The 17,724-nt window shown below is 41.3% G+C and overlaps 1 protein-coding gene across 2 annotated transcripts; it reads right to left on the bottom strand.

The window, feature by feature from the left end:
- Positions 1-3,790: 3,790 nt before the first annotated feature.
- Positions 3,791-17,538, bottom strand: CUNH3orf14 (chromosome unknown C3orf14 homolog). 2 transcript variants are annotated; one of them, XR_001335642.2, is made up of 5 exons: positions 17,459-17,538; positions 16,008-16,088; positions 15,166-15,289; positions 10,453-10,527; positions 3,791-7,963 (listed from the first exon to the last, which is right to left on the bottom strand). XR_001335642.2 is itself a non-coding variant. In XM_014306729.2 (5 exons), the coding sequence occupies exons 2-5, from the start codon at positions 16,058-16,060 to the stop codon at positions 7,820-7,822; spliced, it is 396 nt and encodes a 131-aa protein (XP_014162204.1). In that variant the 5' UTR covers positions 16,061-16,088; positions 17,030-17,266; the 3' UTR covers positions 3,791-7,819. The 2 variants fall into 2 exon arrangements, 1 of the variants encoding a protein (XP_014162204.1); XM_014306729.2 differs by lacking the exon at positions 17,459-17,538 and adding an exon at positions 17,030-17,266.
- Positions 17,539-17,724: the final 186 nt, after the last annotated feature.

The following is a 17,724-nucleotide window of genomic DNA, read 5'->3' on the forward strand; positions in this document are numbered from 1 at the left end:
ACACGGCTCGCTCGGAGGCTCTTAAATCAGATTAGAGCTCGTTAATAACAATTTTGGCTTAAGTCTGTATTGACTTAGGTTTAGGAATGGCTTAGCACTTTCGCTTAAGTCAACACCAGGGCTAAATTGACACATGCCTTTCCCAAACCGCCGTGTCCCCCAGGAAGCCCAGGTGCCCGTAGGACTTGTCCTTCTGCCGCTTTAAGCCGTTTTACGGAAGTATTTGCATGATTTTTAAGTAAGCCTGCTGGGCCTAGACGGTGCCAGCCCACCCCTGCGTGCCATTCACGAGGGTCCCCTCCAGGGACGGGTTTCATGGGCCTCACCCTCCTCGGGTCGCGATCAGGGCACTTCTGTTCTTTAGGCTGTTGCTGCCAGCCCTTGTGCTCCTTCCCCAGCCCTCACGGCGGGGCTCCTGCCCACTCCCCCAACCCCTCCTCACCCCTCTCTCCTCAGGTCCCCTCTAACCCCTTCAAATTTATACCCTGGGTGCCCTCAGACAGCCGCGGCTGCATCACCATGCACAGCTGAGTTCTGTGGAGAGACTGAGGCTCCAGGGGCACCCGAGGGAAAAGCCGGCACGGCGGTCCCAGCGGAGGCGTTCCCTCCAGCCAGGACCGACAGCGGCCACAGCGAGGGCGACAGGCTCCCTGCCCGGCTACCTTAGACCCGTTGAGAACCTCATGCAGATGGGGCAGGTGTCCCTTCTGGGGCTGTGCAGGCACAGGGGGCCACCAGCAGGGAAGGGCACCCATCCCTTGGACTGCCATCCTGGAGCGACTACCGCTGTCACCCCATGGCCGGCCAGCCACCCCACGGCCGTCCTCTCCTGAGGATTCCTGCACTTAGACCCCACATCACGGCCAGCTTTGCCCTAAAGGGGCAGTCACCCTCCCACCTCCCCACCTTCTCAGCAGCCCTGTCACAGGTACGGTGCTATGCTGACCAACATCGTCACCAGAGCACCTCAGAGAAGACACGTAAGGGAGAGGGGGAAATTCCCTTACTAGCTGGTTTCCACCACACACCCTGATTCTCCAAGTGACGCTGCCCCAGCTTTTAACCCCACCCTCAGCCTACTCTTATTGCTAACCCTGCCTAGCTCAAAGCCGTAGCCTCGTGTTATTTGTATTTATCTCATTGATTTACTGCAATTGCTTAATTGATTGAATTACGGGCAACACGTGCCCTCAATTAAAAATTAAAAAAAAAAAAAAAAGAAAAAGGAAAAGGGTACATTTAGACTTCTGTGCTCTCTGTTTCACTGGCTGCTTCTCCTCATAAGGTGCTGAAGCTGCAGCTGGGCCATGTGGCTCAGCCCTCAGGGAGCCTCGGGCGTGCTCCCCAGGAGCACAAGCAGCCGTTCAGTGCGGGTGCTTCGAGTCACCAGTGATCTTAAACTCAGCTTTAAAGTGACTCTGGTAAGAGCCTGTTTAGTCACCGAAACACCCTTTTGTCCCAAATGGGGACAAAATGCTGTCAGACACAGATCACAGAAAAGGTCCGCTCCCAGAATTCTGGGTGTATAAACCCGAAACAACACAAAACTTGACTTGTACAAATATTTGCATCTTTGCCGTCTTCTGCGTTGGCAGAAGAAGCAGGCTGATGACAAACTTTAAAAGATATCTGATCCGGGCACAGAAGTAGTCTCAGCCGATGGGACAAGGAGTGGGGACCTCGCTGGACCCACTTCTCTCTCCCAGCTCCTCGCCGAGGCTCTCGGAGCATCCCCGGCCCCTTGCGGGCCGCCCCAGCCCGCGGGCAATGCTACAAACGGGGCCACGGCAGCGGTGGGGGACAATGGGATCCCTGTCCCAGCCCGCGGGGCGGCCGGGAGCCCAAACACAACGGGGATGGCGCTTTGAACCACCTGGGAGACCCAGGCCACGGGAGCCAGGTATTTTCCCACATCAGCGCCGCTGCAATGGACACGATTGTCCTGTGAAGGGCTCAGGCGCTTAAACCGCAGAGAGCACCTGAGACCTCCTGCAATCGCTCCCGAGGTCCCGTTAAGCGTCTGATACTCCTTCTACTGCCTTCTCACTGCTGCCAGTTGCCAAGATATTTCACATAAATAGAAGCTTTCTGATTTATTATCAGCCTCTCCCTTCTGATTCATTATGTTAATGAATTGAGATATTACCAACACTGGATTATCGTATCTATCAATGAATCCAGCAAAAGAAAGCTAATTATAGAGGAAAAAGACAAGTGTACCCGGAAACTTAATACAAAGAAATGTCCGAGAAACAGAGCAAAGCGGCTGCAGTAGTTTAAGCATCCTCTAAACACAAATTCCAGTTTTCTGGGGACCGCGACACTTTGGGTCACATAGACAAGCCTTTTTCCTAGGGATTTACGGGTACATTTTTTACCCTTAAGATTATTATTACGAGCGTTTCCAAGGCATCAAACCTGCTGCCCAGAGCTTTCCTGGGAGTCTCGGCGCCGTTGAGTGAGGGAGGACACACACACAATGCGCTTCCCGTTCCCTCTCTCCCAGCGCACCGCTCCCGCAGTGCCCGCGCCCCGCTCGGACCGCCCGGCACCCGCCTGTCCTCCCCCGCGCACAGCGACCTCACTTCCCACCGGGCAACCACCGAGAAACGGGCTTGGGTTCGTTCGGGGTTTTTTATCCCCTCCTTTCTCCCTTTCCCACAGCCGCTTGGCTTGGCGTTTTCCCGGCTGGAAGCAGCGCTGCCCCTCGGGCAGAGCCCGCAGCGGTGGGGCGCGGGGCGAGCGCGGCCGCGGAGCGCAGCGCGCAGGTTCGGCGGCGCTGAACAAAGCTGCCGGCATGTGCTTCACTTTGAACACATTATCCTCCGGAAGCTTTTATTGAGCAACGCTCACAGCTCCGTGAATGAAGCTATTGGAACACATACGAACTAAATGGGTAAAGAAAGGCAAGTCTGGTTACCAAAATTACATTTCTCATTTCCCATTCACCGCAGTGAGGCAGGTACTTATTTACTGCGGCTTCAAGCTACGGTAATTAGTAAAGGAGATTGTAATTTACCTAAAGGAGGGCAATTTTTTCCTTTTATTAATTTACAATAGATTTGTAAAATAATCTTACAGCAGCTGGTTCTGCTTGAATCTGTTTCAAAAGTGTGATGTAAATACTGTCTCACACTATTTTGTTGCTTATTAGGGTTTTCTGGTAGGTGATACGACTGAGAGTGAGGGGAAAGAACACCACACATTTATTTTTAAGATTATCATCACAGCGATAAAACTTATGGGAAGAAGTGAGCATACTTTCCATCCGTATGCGTTAAAAACACACGTATTCAAAGTAAGCCAAATGTAAAAGCTACAACTGGAAGGCTACAAACACAGCGGGTACAGCTTAGCGCATTTTCAAGAGCTGTTTTAACTGTGTTTAAAAGGAGTAGCAAATTCCCAAATTAAATCACCCTATTTATAGCAAAGACAAAGAGTTTCACACAGCAGGAGGATGTACTAAAGAACCATTTTCCCCCACCTGTTTCCTTAGCAAGGGTTTAAGTATCTGTATCTACATCTTCCTAGTAATCGCATATCTGAAGTAATTTAGCTTACACATTATGAAACAATAGGAAGAGTGAAAATAATCGATCTGGGATTCATTACATTTGGATTTTTCATCAGTAAACTTCCGAGATTTTAATCTTCACTCAGCAGATTAATATTGTATATCAGAGTCAGAGGAAAACAAACACCATACCTAAGCAAAGTTATTTATCACTGGCCTACTCGTTGCTCACACTTGGCTGCAGCAGGCACCAAGTTACATCCAACTCATACATGGAATGCAACACTGATCAAAGCTTTATTTCAACTATAACACAGTATATCCATGGATTATAATCCTTGAGCAAACAGAATATCACAGTAATGAAGACCTTAGCATTACAAATATGTTAAAACAGCTTGCATTTGGGGTGATATTTAAGGTCAAGTTGTATCTGAACACAAGTATTAAAATATTATGAAAATTACCATTATGGAGTAAATAATGTTTTCTTTCAGATATAACCTCTAAAAGTACATTCCCTTTTAAATTTGGTTTTCTTATTTTTCAGTACCAACAAGCTCAAACTGAGCAACTACATCCCCAACCTGCTCTATGGGAATGAAAAAGACAGAAATTAAGAACTATAAGCTCAGCCTAAAAATCAGCTCCCAACTTCTATAAAAACATGACCCTGAATAAACACAATCAAGAGGATACCATAGTGTCAGATATGCATCTAAACCAACTTACTATTTCAATATACTCTCAAATTAAATTAATAGGCTTGTGGAAGATTCTGCAGAGTAAGAAATTTCCTATGTTAGGGAAAAGTAACATGCCTTGCCTTCTGCTCCTGCCCCCACAGCCAGAATAACTGAGAAAGTAAAAAGCTTGGGAATGTGATGGTAGAGGTGACAAGATGGGTAAACAGGCTGTTCTCCTGGGTTAGTATTGGGGTTACTCATCTGTGCATTAACCTAGAAAAGTATGATTAATTATTTCTTCTTGCAAGATACTAAAAGATTAACTTACAAACAAGAAGACCTTTGGGTTTTCTCACTGCCCTTTACTGAGTTGCTGTCCCCCACCTAACAGAAAAGCACAGGAAGCAACAGGCCCTGAGGACCACTGCACCTTATGTATACATTTATTGTAACACAAAAGGGCAGGCAGCAAGTCAAGACTATAGAGTAACAAGTTTGGGGCGGGGGGAGTGTGCTTTTTTTTTGGCTTTTTTTTTTGTTTGTCTTTGGTTTTTCTGTTCTTTTGGGGGGATGTGGTGAGTTTGTTCTTTTGTTTTTTTTTTTTTTTGAGAAAAAAATTTACTCACGATGAGTAGGATATTACAAAAGATATATATGATGTAATTCCTGTATTTTATATTTTCTTTTATATATATAAATGCTTGGGATAAGATAGGGTATAACTACATAGAATCAATATGTTTGAAGTGACAGCCTTGACTTGGTGAAGAATACCCATTCAAGATCTCATAGGCATACCAGTACAAATCACTTAGGGGGATTCTTAAATTTTTTTAAAGCACACCAAAATTTTACATTTGCTTTCTCAAATCTGTATCTATAAAAAGGCAAGTATCAAGCTAGCCCAGCCATGGCAAATTAAACTCAACAAATCTAAGTAGAGCAGGAGATCCCATATAATTGTGGTCCCTTGCCACTGCATGGCCCAACTCAGCAGACACTTGCCCCTGCCCGTATTACTGTGCTATTTCACAGTCATAGGCTATTGCATTTATTTGTTTCAAACCACAGGCCAACATGAAGGCCATTGTCTCTGAGAACAGTTACCTACACATATTCCTGCTTTAAATGGTTCTCTTCATTCAGTTGTTATTTTCCTGGACATGTTCCTACATAGTTTTCCTTGAACTAGTTGCCCTATTGTTTCTAAAGTTATGCTGCAGGAAATAAAATTAAATTCCTTCTTTGAAGATAATTTCATTTTACTCTCAGGCATGCTATGTGAGCACCTAACTGCAGCAGGGTAAGCACTCTAACCCTGCTTGCAGGTGCCTTTCATGCACACTGCCAAACTCTCACCCATGGAGCTGCCATGCACTCCATGTCCACACACCAGATCTCCTTTCAGGGGAAAGCACCAGTGCAAGGAGAGTGAGAACCTGCATTGTGTCCCAGTGGTTAGGCAGAGTCAGAAGAGATAAAGACTCAGATTATTCCATGTATAAAGTAGTTAGGGGCCCAGATTTTTGTTGAAGTGATTTCCCTTTGGATGCAATGAACAGGATGAGTCCCATTCTTTGTTAGTAATTGTTCATTCATCCCTTCATTCTGAGTATCATCTATAATAGGTTTTCCATTCTTGTGTGCTCAAATGGTTCCAATTATTTGCTTTTTAAACGTGAGCTATACAACTGTAAGATCCATACACATTCCCACTAAATCAGATTGAGAATCACATTGTGAGTTTACAGAAGAAAATATTACCAAGTTGTCTTTGTGACAGAACACTGAGTAGGTATAAAATTGCAATGGTCTCTATGCCAAGTTTTTTTTAAGCTCTCAGCTTGTAAGATGAAAGCCTAATTTGATATTTTTGTAGTTATATAACAGTTCTAATATTTTGTGACATTTTGTATTGTGACACTATAGATGAAATTGTCATCGGACTGACACCCTTTACTGTTTATTCCTTAATTACAACTGTTAACAACACTGCAGAGAAGCGTGCTAATCTGCCATCACATATTATGAAAACAACGTTATTGTTACAAACACCAACACCCACTCAACAGGATAATTCTAAGATGGCAGTTTCTGTAAAAAGTTATCAGTTTAATGGACACTTCAATAGAAAAAGTTTAAAATGAACTCCTAATATTCCTGTGGAAAATACACAATTTAATATTGCACCTGAAGTTTTGATTTTATTGTGTCAGTGATTCTTCATGCTGCATAGGGATATAATGTTTTTTGAATGGTGGGGTCTCTATGTAGTATGAAGATGCATAGGTCAGATAACTAGCAGATTAGTAATATTTGCAATCATTACATTTTCATATCCTCAGACACTTACAGAGGTACTTTTTTTTTCCTACTACTTCCAGGTTGGGGGTGGAATGACGTTGTTGCAAGAGATTAAATTTTAACAGTATATTGACTGTTAACCTGTCCAAGTTCTTAACAATAAAAGAAATTAATATTTTATCGGCTTCTTTTGCTTAGGAAAGAATTTTTTTTGCAGGCCATGTCACACACCAGAAAGGATCTTCCACTGAACTGACACTTCTAGAAGTTCTGTACCAGTGAATTTTTCATGCCAAGTTAGCTCAGTACAATTAAAACTCACTGATACTGCACCTCTATAGGAGGAACCTCGGAAGCTATTCAATGACTGAAAATGAAAATATTACGTCTTCAACTTCTAGAAGATGTAATCTTCAACTTCTAGAAGTTGAAGACGTAATATTTTAATTTTCAGTCATTGAACAGCTTCCCAGAAGCTGAAGACATAATATTCTCATTTTCAGTCATTGAACAGCTTCCCAGGCTTTGTGGAAAGTCACTGTCCGGTTACCTTTCAGTTTGCTTCTTCAAAACTTTCCATGCCTCAGAAAGTTCTTACTTGTAGATTATATCAGCAGAAAGAAAACAGAATTAAGAGCAGCCTAGAAGGAGCAAAAAGCCCTAGAGATTCGTTTGCCCACCCATTAGACAACAAATACAATGTAGGCAGAAGGAGGCTGGGAAAAGCTGCCTGGAGTGAGGTGTACGAGTGATGAAAGTGGCAATGACAAAAAAACCAGGGAAAACCAGATGCAGAAATTCAAGTTTGTTCCTTCTGCAACTGCTCTTGTGAAGGTTCCTGCACAGGTTCCTGGTGCTAAACCAAGGCTACTCTGATGCACAGTCTGCCTTTTCTGCTAACAGTAAATTCTTCTTTTCTGCCTCATCCACGAGCAGGCATGCAGCACAGATGACTGAAGTGAAGAAAGATAATGCAAGAATCTGTCTTTACTTATCGCACTTATATGTAGAAGCAGAGGATTAAAAATAACATAAAACTCTTCTCACACTGAAAACCCAATTGCCTTGGTGGAAATCTATACACAAATGTTTCTCATTCTTGATCCTAAAAGACCATTTGAGGATTGCTTCTCTAGTACAGAATAAAAATAAGGACTTGTACACAGTGCAACAATGGAATTAAATAATCCTATATAATTAATTTTAATTTAAATTATTCACATTTCAGTTTAATGGCATGGTATTCTGTTGATATCTGGATGATCTTCTCTGCTTAAGTGATAAATTACAAAACAAAATGAAACTAAAATGTTTATTTTTGTGAATCTTCTTCAGGGTAGTTTATGCTCTGCTTTGTAGCTTTCATTTTCTTAAAGCCAATAGGAACTTCTGCTCTTCCTAAAAGAAACTCTTCCCATTTGGGAAGAGATTCTTTTATTGATGCCCAATAGAGAGTCTGAGAAAGATATAAGAAAAAATAAACTTAATTTCAAAATCTGTGTCAGCCACTTTAAAACAATATAGAAATGCAGTGCATTATTAAATCTTATTTTAAGAGTAAAGCAATTCAGAAAAGAACAACGTACTTAACATATGAAATTTTTAATCTCTTGTATGATACAAAATATCAGCTTGGAAATATTTCATTCTGCAGGACAAACTGTGAAGTGACTGAATGTGCCCTCTTGTGGTAAGCAACACATCAGTTTAGACCTTACAGTACCTTTAATAAACTATTTTCCATGATTATATACTTTTCCAAAAGCAGCTTTTATATTTAAGTATGTATGTTACTGGAATTTCATTTTGCAGAGGAAAAAAAGTTAGAAATGAAGGCTGCCCCTTTACCAATGTAAATTGATCATTCTAGAACAGTTTACTATACAGAACTACAGTTCAAAATATTTGAGTAAAATTTTAGACTTGATAATTCACTGATGAAGTAATCATATCCAGTGTTTGGATCACAAATTAAAATAATAATAAAAAGGTGGTGCATATTTAGTAAGTGGTCTAGGAGAATCACTGTGGATCATCTAACCTTTTCTCTTGCTTTACAGTGTGCCTCTGAGTAATAAATTTAACATATTCTTTATCTGTGTTATTACTCATTCATAATTTTTGTGTTTGTAGGATTTTCAGGAATATTTTAAGTGCCAGGTATAATTTTTTTCCCCACAAAATAACATGATCTAAGAACTGTGCTAAGATAGCACTTTAATCCATCCATGTATGTAAGTATTTATTGCCATTGATGTCCATTCAGAAAAATGTAATTTGCAGTAGAAAACAGTTATGATACATATGTAGTGAGCCTTTTTTCTTTACTTAAGTATATAATGAAGAAGTGCAGCATAAAACTGAAGATCTCCCTGCACAGTATTAGATTCCTGGCTAATCATTTTGATCCTTACATGTAACTCAGATATAACTATGGCTCTTGCAGGTTTACAAAAATATTTTCTTCAACAGATTTACTCAAAGAATCTTTTTTGACAAGCATATGTGCTGTCACACAAAACTACTCCGACTCAGCAAGCTGGGGATCCATTATAGCCATAACTTTCAGAGTATATTAATACAGACACATATATGGCTGAGTGAAATATGCTCAGAAGTGTTTTGGAACAAAGCACGCACAAGAATTTTGTACCATGAAAGAAAGTTTTCTTTTTCCACTATTTATAGCACTCTTCTCTAGAAGCATAAAAAAAAAAAGCTGAAATAGGATCTTCTCCTTCAAATAGTAACTCTGTTCTCTCCAAAATTTCACCACTGCTGCAGAGTGCAGACATTCTGCAGCCACGAGCAATCGCTCTGCAGCCTCCAATTTGCGCTGACTTCACTGGAGGAGCAGCTTCACACCTACCATGGACTAACTGACCCAAACACCTCGAGAGGTGCCTCTAAAGTCACTGAAGAGTCTAAAACTACTTCTGAACACAGTCAAGACAGGTTTAATGTTTAATATTAGTAGGTTGGCATCTTCCTTAGCATCATTCAAAATGTACAAGTATTCAGGAAAGGATGTACCCTTTTGCCTAAAAATGTCTAAAAATAATAAAAAAGCCACGGAAGGGGCATAGCCAGTGTGCACCCTGTCACAGCCACAGTAGGTTATTTACAAAATGCAATGACAGATGAAAACTTTGAACAAGAAGTGATGCCTCTCCTTTAAGTAATAGCCTAAGCATGCCAACACTTGCCCAGCAGGTGTGAAGCTGAGGTACAATACACCTCTCTTCAGAGCTGACAGTGCTGGAACCTGGCCCTGAGCCCTGCTCTGACAGAGCCCCGGCACCCAAACCAGCACGGGACACTCTGCTCCTGCGCCTCTGGAACCAAGCCACCACACAGCACAAACACCAACCACTGGAGCAAGAAACAGATGGAAATCTGCTCAAATTTTTATCTTGAAGTAATGCTTTAGGGACTGCAGGTTGAGAAGAAAAAAAAAGAACCAAGTGTTCCTGCTGCAGTACTTTGCATAAGCTTCCATACAACTCTAAAATAATTGATGGGAAATTTTCTCTGTTCATGCTGATATAAACTGCTGACCCTGAAATGTAAAGATGACAATCTGTGGTAAACTGAGAATGGGATGACCATATAAAACAAACTAAATAGCTCTGACATAGCACACGTAGTAATCTTTTAATATTCACAATATTGATTTTTTATATTTGACTTAATTTTAAAATAGAAGTTTGCATAGATCTGAAAGCTGCTAAATATTTCCACCAGAATGCTCCAGAATCTAGGGACCTTGTCCCAGAATTTCAGTTCAGCTTGCTACAACACTACACAGGCCTTTGGCTATACCAGTCACTGGATTTTAAAATCAATTATTTTCACTTTAAGAACATGCTTCAGGGAAAAAAAAAAGCAAAATATTTGGTAAACAGCAAATGGAAACAAATGAAAAGACAGAGTTCTAGGACTTACTTCTAACTTAACAGTATCAGGATGTGGAAGTAAATACATTCTTTCTTGCAGCCTCTTTTCTGCTGCTTCTATATCCTAAAACACAAGCAAAGTACATTTTAAAAACAAGCACTGGGAATTTTAAAAGAAAGATACACACATAAAGACATTTAAATTAACTAAATAAACCCATTACAGCTGAACAGCATTCAAAAATTAACACTGAAGTCCAAATATTTGTTTAGTCACTTTGAAATACAACTTGTACTACTTAGACTAACACCCTACAGCTGCTAAATGTGTTTGCTGCACCTTTTTCACACAAGAGTACACTTAACAACCAAATAAGACTTCTGCTGTAAACACTGCTATTCTCTCTGGACACCAGGGTAAATTAGTTAAATTCTGTTGTATAAAACTTCAGGAAATAGAGGGGAACAGAACATCTTTCTCTGTGCTGCATAAGACTGAAGTATGTATTCTAGCTACTGTAACTGTAAAGTAACTAGGCAAATTATGTGCAAGATCTTTACTTCTCAAGACAAAGATGACTTGCTAATATGCATGCATAACATGTGCACATAAATGTAGAGCTGCAGCAAGCTGTTCACCAGACAAGCTTGGATGACAGTGCACCTCACATAGTTTTCTTACAAAAAAAAAATCAGTATTTGGGTTTCTGCTTGTCCAGTGGATGTGCGCTGGATTCACAGAGGCCCAAATAAATCTTTTAAAAAAGAAACAACCAAAAAAATCAACAGCAACAAACAAATAAAAGCACGCTCCCAAACTAACCACCCTCCCCCTTTAAAGTTCTGACCTGTTCTTGTGGGCTTAGTTCCATACCCAAACATTGAAGAGATTGAGTGGTGGGCAGATGAAGAGAGACAGAAAGGGACGTGGGAGTGGGGTGTGAAGAAGCCAAAGCTGAACAGAGTGGAGGGGGAAAGAAAGTATAGCAGATGGCAGAGTTGGGAGCAGAGAGCGGGTGTGAAGAGTACAACAGAAAAACTAAATGAGAGAGGAAATTCCCCAAAGGGACTTCCCAAATATTCACCACCACTGCTGCTGAAAAGAAGAGTGAGATTCTGGAGGAGCATATCCACAAGAGAGACCAAACATGATTACTCGTATTGAATAATAGCCAGTCTGAACACATCAATAAGTAAACAGTGCTCGACTCAAGTTTAGTTCAGTAGAGTATGATTAATAAAAGCAAAAACCCAGCCTTGCTGAAGTTTAACTTAGTAACACACACAGTCAGATTGTTCAATTTAGTGTTCATCTTATTTCATTAATTTCTTTTACAATATTCTCTTGTACATAATAACAAACCTAATTCAAATAAAATTGTTCCTCCCTTTTCTACAGCAAAATCCGTACCACTGTGATGTCTGAGAAAGAGTAAACTAATTCTCAGATTTCTCCAAATTCTCTGAAGCAGCAAATGGCTGCCCCTTCTCAGGTAAGGAGACTAATGGAATAAACATATAGAGGGAACAGGAAAAAGGACATAGGCCATTTGAAATCCTGATGTCAAAATAACAGAGGCCAACACAGATTTAAGTGACTTAAGCAAAGAATTTCCCTGTTGCACATACTTAGAACAGACACACACAAACAGCACCAAATGAAGCTCATATCAGAATGGCTCAGGCCAAGTCTGGAGAAGTTATCCCATAACAAACCAGACTGAATAAAGGATCATTCAGTAATGTTCACCTCATATTCTTCCACTGGATTTTCCTCCTTTCTGATTCCTTCTTCCTAATTACTGTAGGAATTTTAACAGGGAGGAAGAAGAATATCAATCATTATTTCTTCATAGACTCAGCCAAGTAACTGGAATGTTTATGGTGATAGGAAATGAAAGTCTTTCAGGCAAGAAAGGAGACAGCAGTTGTGCATATATGTTTGGTAGAGAAGGTCACTTTGGCATAGCCTAGATATTGGATGTGTCTTTTCATTGCTCACTCCAGTTTGTGTTGTGCATTCTATTGTCATTCAGAATACTGATTTAATGACAGACAGTGAAAGAAATTTTTGCTGGAAGGTGTAGTATGCTTTAGAAAATAACTGGAACTACTGAAAGATTGGATGGCACTTCTTGTGTGTCTACACAACTGGTAAGCTTTATAGGAAAAATAAATCGCTGTCATCAATATAAAAATAAATACATCAGCAGTATAAACTTCTTTGGAAAAAAACCAGCTAATCTAATATGTCACTGTGCTGAAAAAAAGAGAGCATCTTACAGTGCTTCCCCTAAAACCACAAGGACTGGAACAAAAACAATTCAAGACCCTTCCCCAGAGGTAAAATGGAATGCATGACACATGCATTGCTTTTAGGGGACCAAATTCAGCTGTCACTTATATTGATATCAGTCTGGCACAATCACACTTAAATAATTCTGGAATTGCATGCCTGGGAAGGAAAGCAAATTTGTTCTAAATTACCTTTCCAGTACTAATTACTATACAGCATACTCTTTCTTTTCTATTTCATGTTACAAGCTGTTGCACAGTAATACATATTTCTAAACACAAGAAATATCACTGAGAAACAAATGTCATAAATTAGATTACAAATACTAGTCTAATTTCTGCTTTTATTACGACAACATTATATAAGCACCAAATGATACAGATTTCCCTAATCTGCAGTCTCCCTCTAAAGACATTGAGGAAAATACTCTGATAATTATGCTAAAATGCTGAACAAATGCTTATAATGTCAAAATTTCAATTAAAAAAAAAAGGTTAGTTCCTTGCTTCCTACTGATTAGAATTTAAATTAATTTTGAAATCTTTCCTGTGCATAAATTCCAACTAGCACAGAGAAAGAAAAATGGCTTTTGCTATGATCTATTACTGAAAACAACTGATTTTGCTTACACGCAGAAAACCAGAAATGCAAATAAAAAAATAACACTTCGTCATGTCCATGTATTTTTGAGTAGGCCAAATCAACAACTCTCCACATGGTAACTGTGAAATGTACAGTGCCTGGTATCAGGAACAATATTCTGAATCTGGCACATTAATCAGTCTTGTTTTCAAGCTTCTCATATATTATGCTGCATAGATTTTTTTTCCTGTTTTCTTCTGTTATCAAAAAGCATCTGCAGGAGTGCATGCTTGTTAAAACTAGGATAAAATTAATAGATTTAAATTGATTTATGCTATTTTATCCTGCAACAGAATTTGTTTTGATACATATGTTTTTGCTTTTTTTCTGTACAAACACCAACATTTTTGACACTTGAAAGGAACAATTTTGAGGATGTGACAGAAGATAGCAAATATCTGTTTAACTGCAGAAATATTTACACTCTGTATATGTCTGAGCTATTGTTACCATTTCCACTACAATATAGCTTTCAGGATGGAGAAATATATTCTGCATTTATTGTGCTTGCCTGTATATGTAAACTGAGAATGCATTCATAAACACAGATAATTTATAAAACCCCATATTTACAAAGTAAAAATCTAACCTAAAATGCCTATGGAAAATAGGAATAATAATGGCTGAAATTACTAAATAAACAGAGCAGGAGCCAGGGAAAAAATAACCAAACCATCCATTTATCCTCAGCCTTTCACTGAAGAACCTACACTTGGTATACCAAATAAAGAGGGTCTTGATTGTCCCTGTCCAGAATGTACCAGTTCACCAGCCCAAGCTGAAACATCTGCTTTGTCAGAGAATAATGAAGAAGGCATTCCTGGCTAACTGTTCTTCTTGTCTTCCCCTCTCTAAATAAACATCTCTTTTAAATACACCCTCTAATGCAATAGAATTATACCCACCCAAAATGTGAACATTTTAAATCTGAACCAGGCTCTGCATGAAAAAAAAAAAAACCACAGAAATTCTGGTGACACAAATTAATCTTGTAATTTTCTAGAGTAAAACATACTTTTTCAATAAATGCAACACATGTATTATGGACCCTTAATAAGTAGGAGCTTAAAGAAAAGGCACAAGAGGTTCAGTTTTCTGCTGCCTCCTGTAAAAGCAACACACATTTTTCAAATGCATCATGTCAGTGGTCAAGTGCATCTCTTCAAAGTCAGATGCCTGAGCTAGGGGTTCCAGAGGAGCCTTTCAGTATTCCAGTCAAACTTAGATCTCTTTAATTACCTAGGAAACAAATTTGACCTGAATATTACAACAGGTATGAACATTATTAGTGGTGTCACCCCTATGAAGTCTGCTTTTACAGACGTGCAAGTAAAATGCTTGAAGTCACTCTACACCTCTTTAGAGAAAAATATTAAACTGAGAACCTCTTCCACAACTTAACCACAGCAGGAGAACAGTTCCTACCCTTGGCCCAAAGCACTGTAGCCTGGTCAGTCCATTTCCAAACATCCCTGCAGCACAGAGGGGCTGTGAGTCCTGACAGAGCCCTGAGTTCTCTCAGGCAGACATGTACTAGCATGTGTTACATCACTACATGTGCTCAAAAAAAAATAAAAATACATAGTAGCAGCTGCCACCACGAGGCTTTTGTAAGAAGGGCACGGGAAATAGGTAGTGATGCCATCAGATAATAAAGACTTGTCATTTAATACTTTTTGGTCAAGTTCCAGAAGAGGGAACCATATAGGAGAGAATTCAAATGACAGCTATAGAGCAAACACTTCTCTCTCTTTTTTTTTTTAATTATCTAAGCTACACAACTGTGACATTTTGATACGGTTCCTGGTAGTTGCAGAAACTTACATTTAAAAGTGCTGCATTCCTTTTATGAGCTGCATCAGCTGCTTGAGTTTGCCATGTCTTTTTAGTCTTTTTGTCTCTTAGATAAGTCTCCATCTGCTGTAGCAGCTCTGATCTCTGAGACAGTCTACAAAGGAAAACATTTTGCTAAGTGGGTAGAACATTTTGCTCAGGAGCTAGAAATTAACCTTTTTACCTTACCCAGTTTTCTTAAAACTATGGGGCTAATTAAGCCGGCTGCAGGGTGGGTGTGCTGGGGGAGGGAAAAGGTACAGGCAGGCATCACCTGCTGTGCTGGTACAAAGCTGTAACGTTGCAACCAGCAGTCCTCAGATGCTGAGGTGCTTAGAAACACTGAATCTCCCCCAAGAAGGAAAGACAGGGTGGGTTGGGGTGACTTGATCAGTACCACATTTGCTCGTTGGCACGTACGAGTTGTTACAAGAAAAGCAAATTTTCCTGAATCACTACTGTATTTGCCTCACAACTTGAGTTTACAGGGCAACAAAGAAGCAACTCTATAATTGAGGCATTGAGTGAGAGAATCCAATTACCTTCCCCAAATAGGAATTTAACAGTGACAGGTTGACAATGGAGATCTTAAACTAGTACCACCATTGGAAGTCAAAAACCTCATCAACCTAAATACCCTACACGGCAGGCAAGGATGCTAATTCCCATGGTTCCTGAAGGAAGAGTGCCACCTCCTGGAACTCCAGCCCTTTGCTGCAGCACCACTGTGCTGTGCAGAGCTCAGATTCACTGGCACCAAGGGTCGTGGGCAGGGAGGGAGAATATCACAAGACCCAACACGAACTGCTGCGAGGCAGAGCACAACTACTCACATCTCTTCATGTCTCCTAGCAAGGTGAACCTCCTGAGCCAAACAGGATGACATCTTCAGTTGTTTGCCCCAGTTTTGTACTCTATAAAAGGAAAGTCAAGTGAAATTAAAATTTTCTAAAGTTGTACATTAACGTACAGTATTTTTCCAGTATTAAACAATTCTGGTTAAAAGGCTGCACACATTATACATGTCAGCTATCTACACAAAACCTGCCACAAGGCATTGCTACAATTTGCTTGGAATACATTCACACTACTAATGTTCACAATATGTTTTAGGAAAAATGATACTGTATTCTAATAATTCATGAAAACCATTTTTTTTTCAGTTTCAGATTCAGCACTGAGTTTTCTCGAGTTTCAGATGCTTATAACCACACACACACTTTGTGCTTACATAAATTGAATATTACTGTTTGCATTACTGATTTCTGGCTTTTATCACGTTACACTGAACACAGTTATACTTGTAAACTACTTCTCACAGATACAGGGACCTGTTCATAGGAAACTACGTTTAAATTGTTTAGAACTTAATGGATTTTCTTCTGAGCTATTAAGGAGATCAACTGCCCAGTGATGCAAATAAAGATCTACAGTACTTTTCAGAAGACCTAAAATGTTTCGGCTATTTTTTTTTCTCCTCAGATGTGACTGCGCTTTTACTTTAAGTAAAATTAAATAATTTGTCACGTGTTGATAATGTCAAAGGGCGGGAGAACTAAAAGAGCTCATCAAGATAACATGAGTTAAGGCCTCCTCACCATCATGTGTCACACCTAACTCTGAAATCAGTGATTTACATGTGGGCTCTGCTGACGCTGGGGTGCATCTTCTAGGGCCGTATGTTTTATCACACTCTGAAAACACCTCAGTCCGCCTGGCCCGTCGCTAATGTTTAATCCCGTTTAACACGGAGCACACCCATGCAGCGCTCCTTCCTTCAGCAGGGACACTTCGTGCTCTTTGTGACACACCTTTACCGGGGACAGGAGAAGCCAGAGCATCCCGCCGCCCGTACCTGCTGTCCCTAAGGGCGCCTATAGCTGGCAACAGGAGCGACAAACCAGCACCATCGTGCGCGGCAAACCGGCACCAGCCTGAGCATCCTCCACCCGCCGCACCGTGGGGCAACCGCTGCACTGGCCTGAGGCAGCCCGGGATGAACCTCCGCGGGCAGTCCCTGGATCTCAGCAGCCCCAGGGAAGCCCCTGGGGCCGAGTACGGCACCTCCGCCCCAGGACCCGCGGCCACTCCGCCTCAGGCCGCGGCCCCAGCGGGGCGGGAGCGCCACGGCCGCAACGGGGCCGCGCACCGCCTGCGCCCTACCACTGGGGAAGCGGGGGGAAAGGATGGATTTACGATCTCTTTGAAAGGTACCATCCCGTATGATTACGGGAGAAAAAGTCAGGAAATAAAAATAAAATACCCAATACACTAGCTAGTTTACCTTTAGCCTCGCCGGCTTCGAAAAGCAAAGCAACCAACCGCAATGGTCTCCGGGACGTCTTAAACCCCCCCGCCCTCGCTGCCATGGAGACGGCCGGAAAGGTGGAGCCGAGTTGTCGCTTCGGTGGGCGGGACCAGGCGGGGGCGGGAACGGATTCCGCCCCTGCGATTGGAGGAGCGAGAGGGCGCGGGGCCAGTCACGGCCCGGGGCGGGAGCACGGGGAGAGGCGCCCGCTCTCCCTCACGGAGCTCGCGTCCTGGGGCCCA

Source organism: Geospiza fortis, unplaced genomic scaffold, assembly GCF_000277835.1.
Source record: "Geospiza fortis unplaced genomic scaffold, GeoFor_1.0 scaffold70, whole genome shotgun sequence".
Taxonomy (NCBI): domain Eukaryota; kingdom Metazoa; phylum Chordata; class Aves; order Passeriformes; family Thraupidae; genus Geospiza; species Geospiza fortis.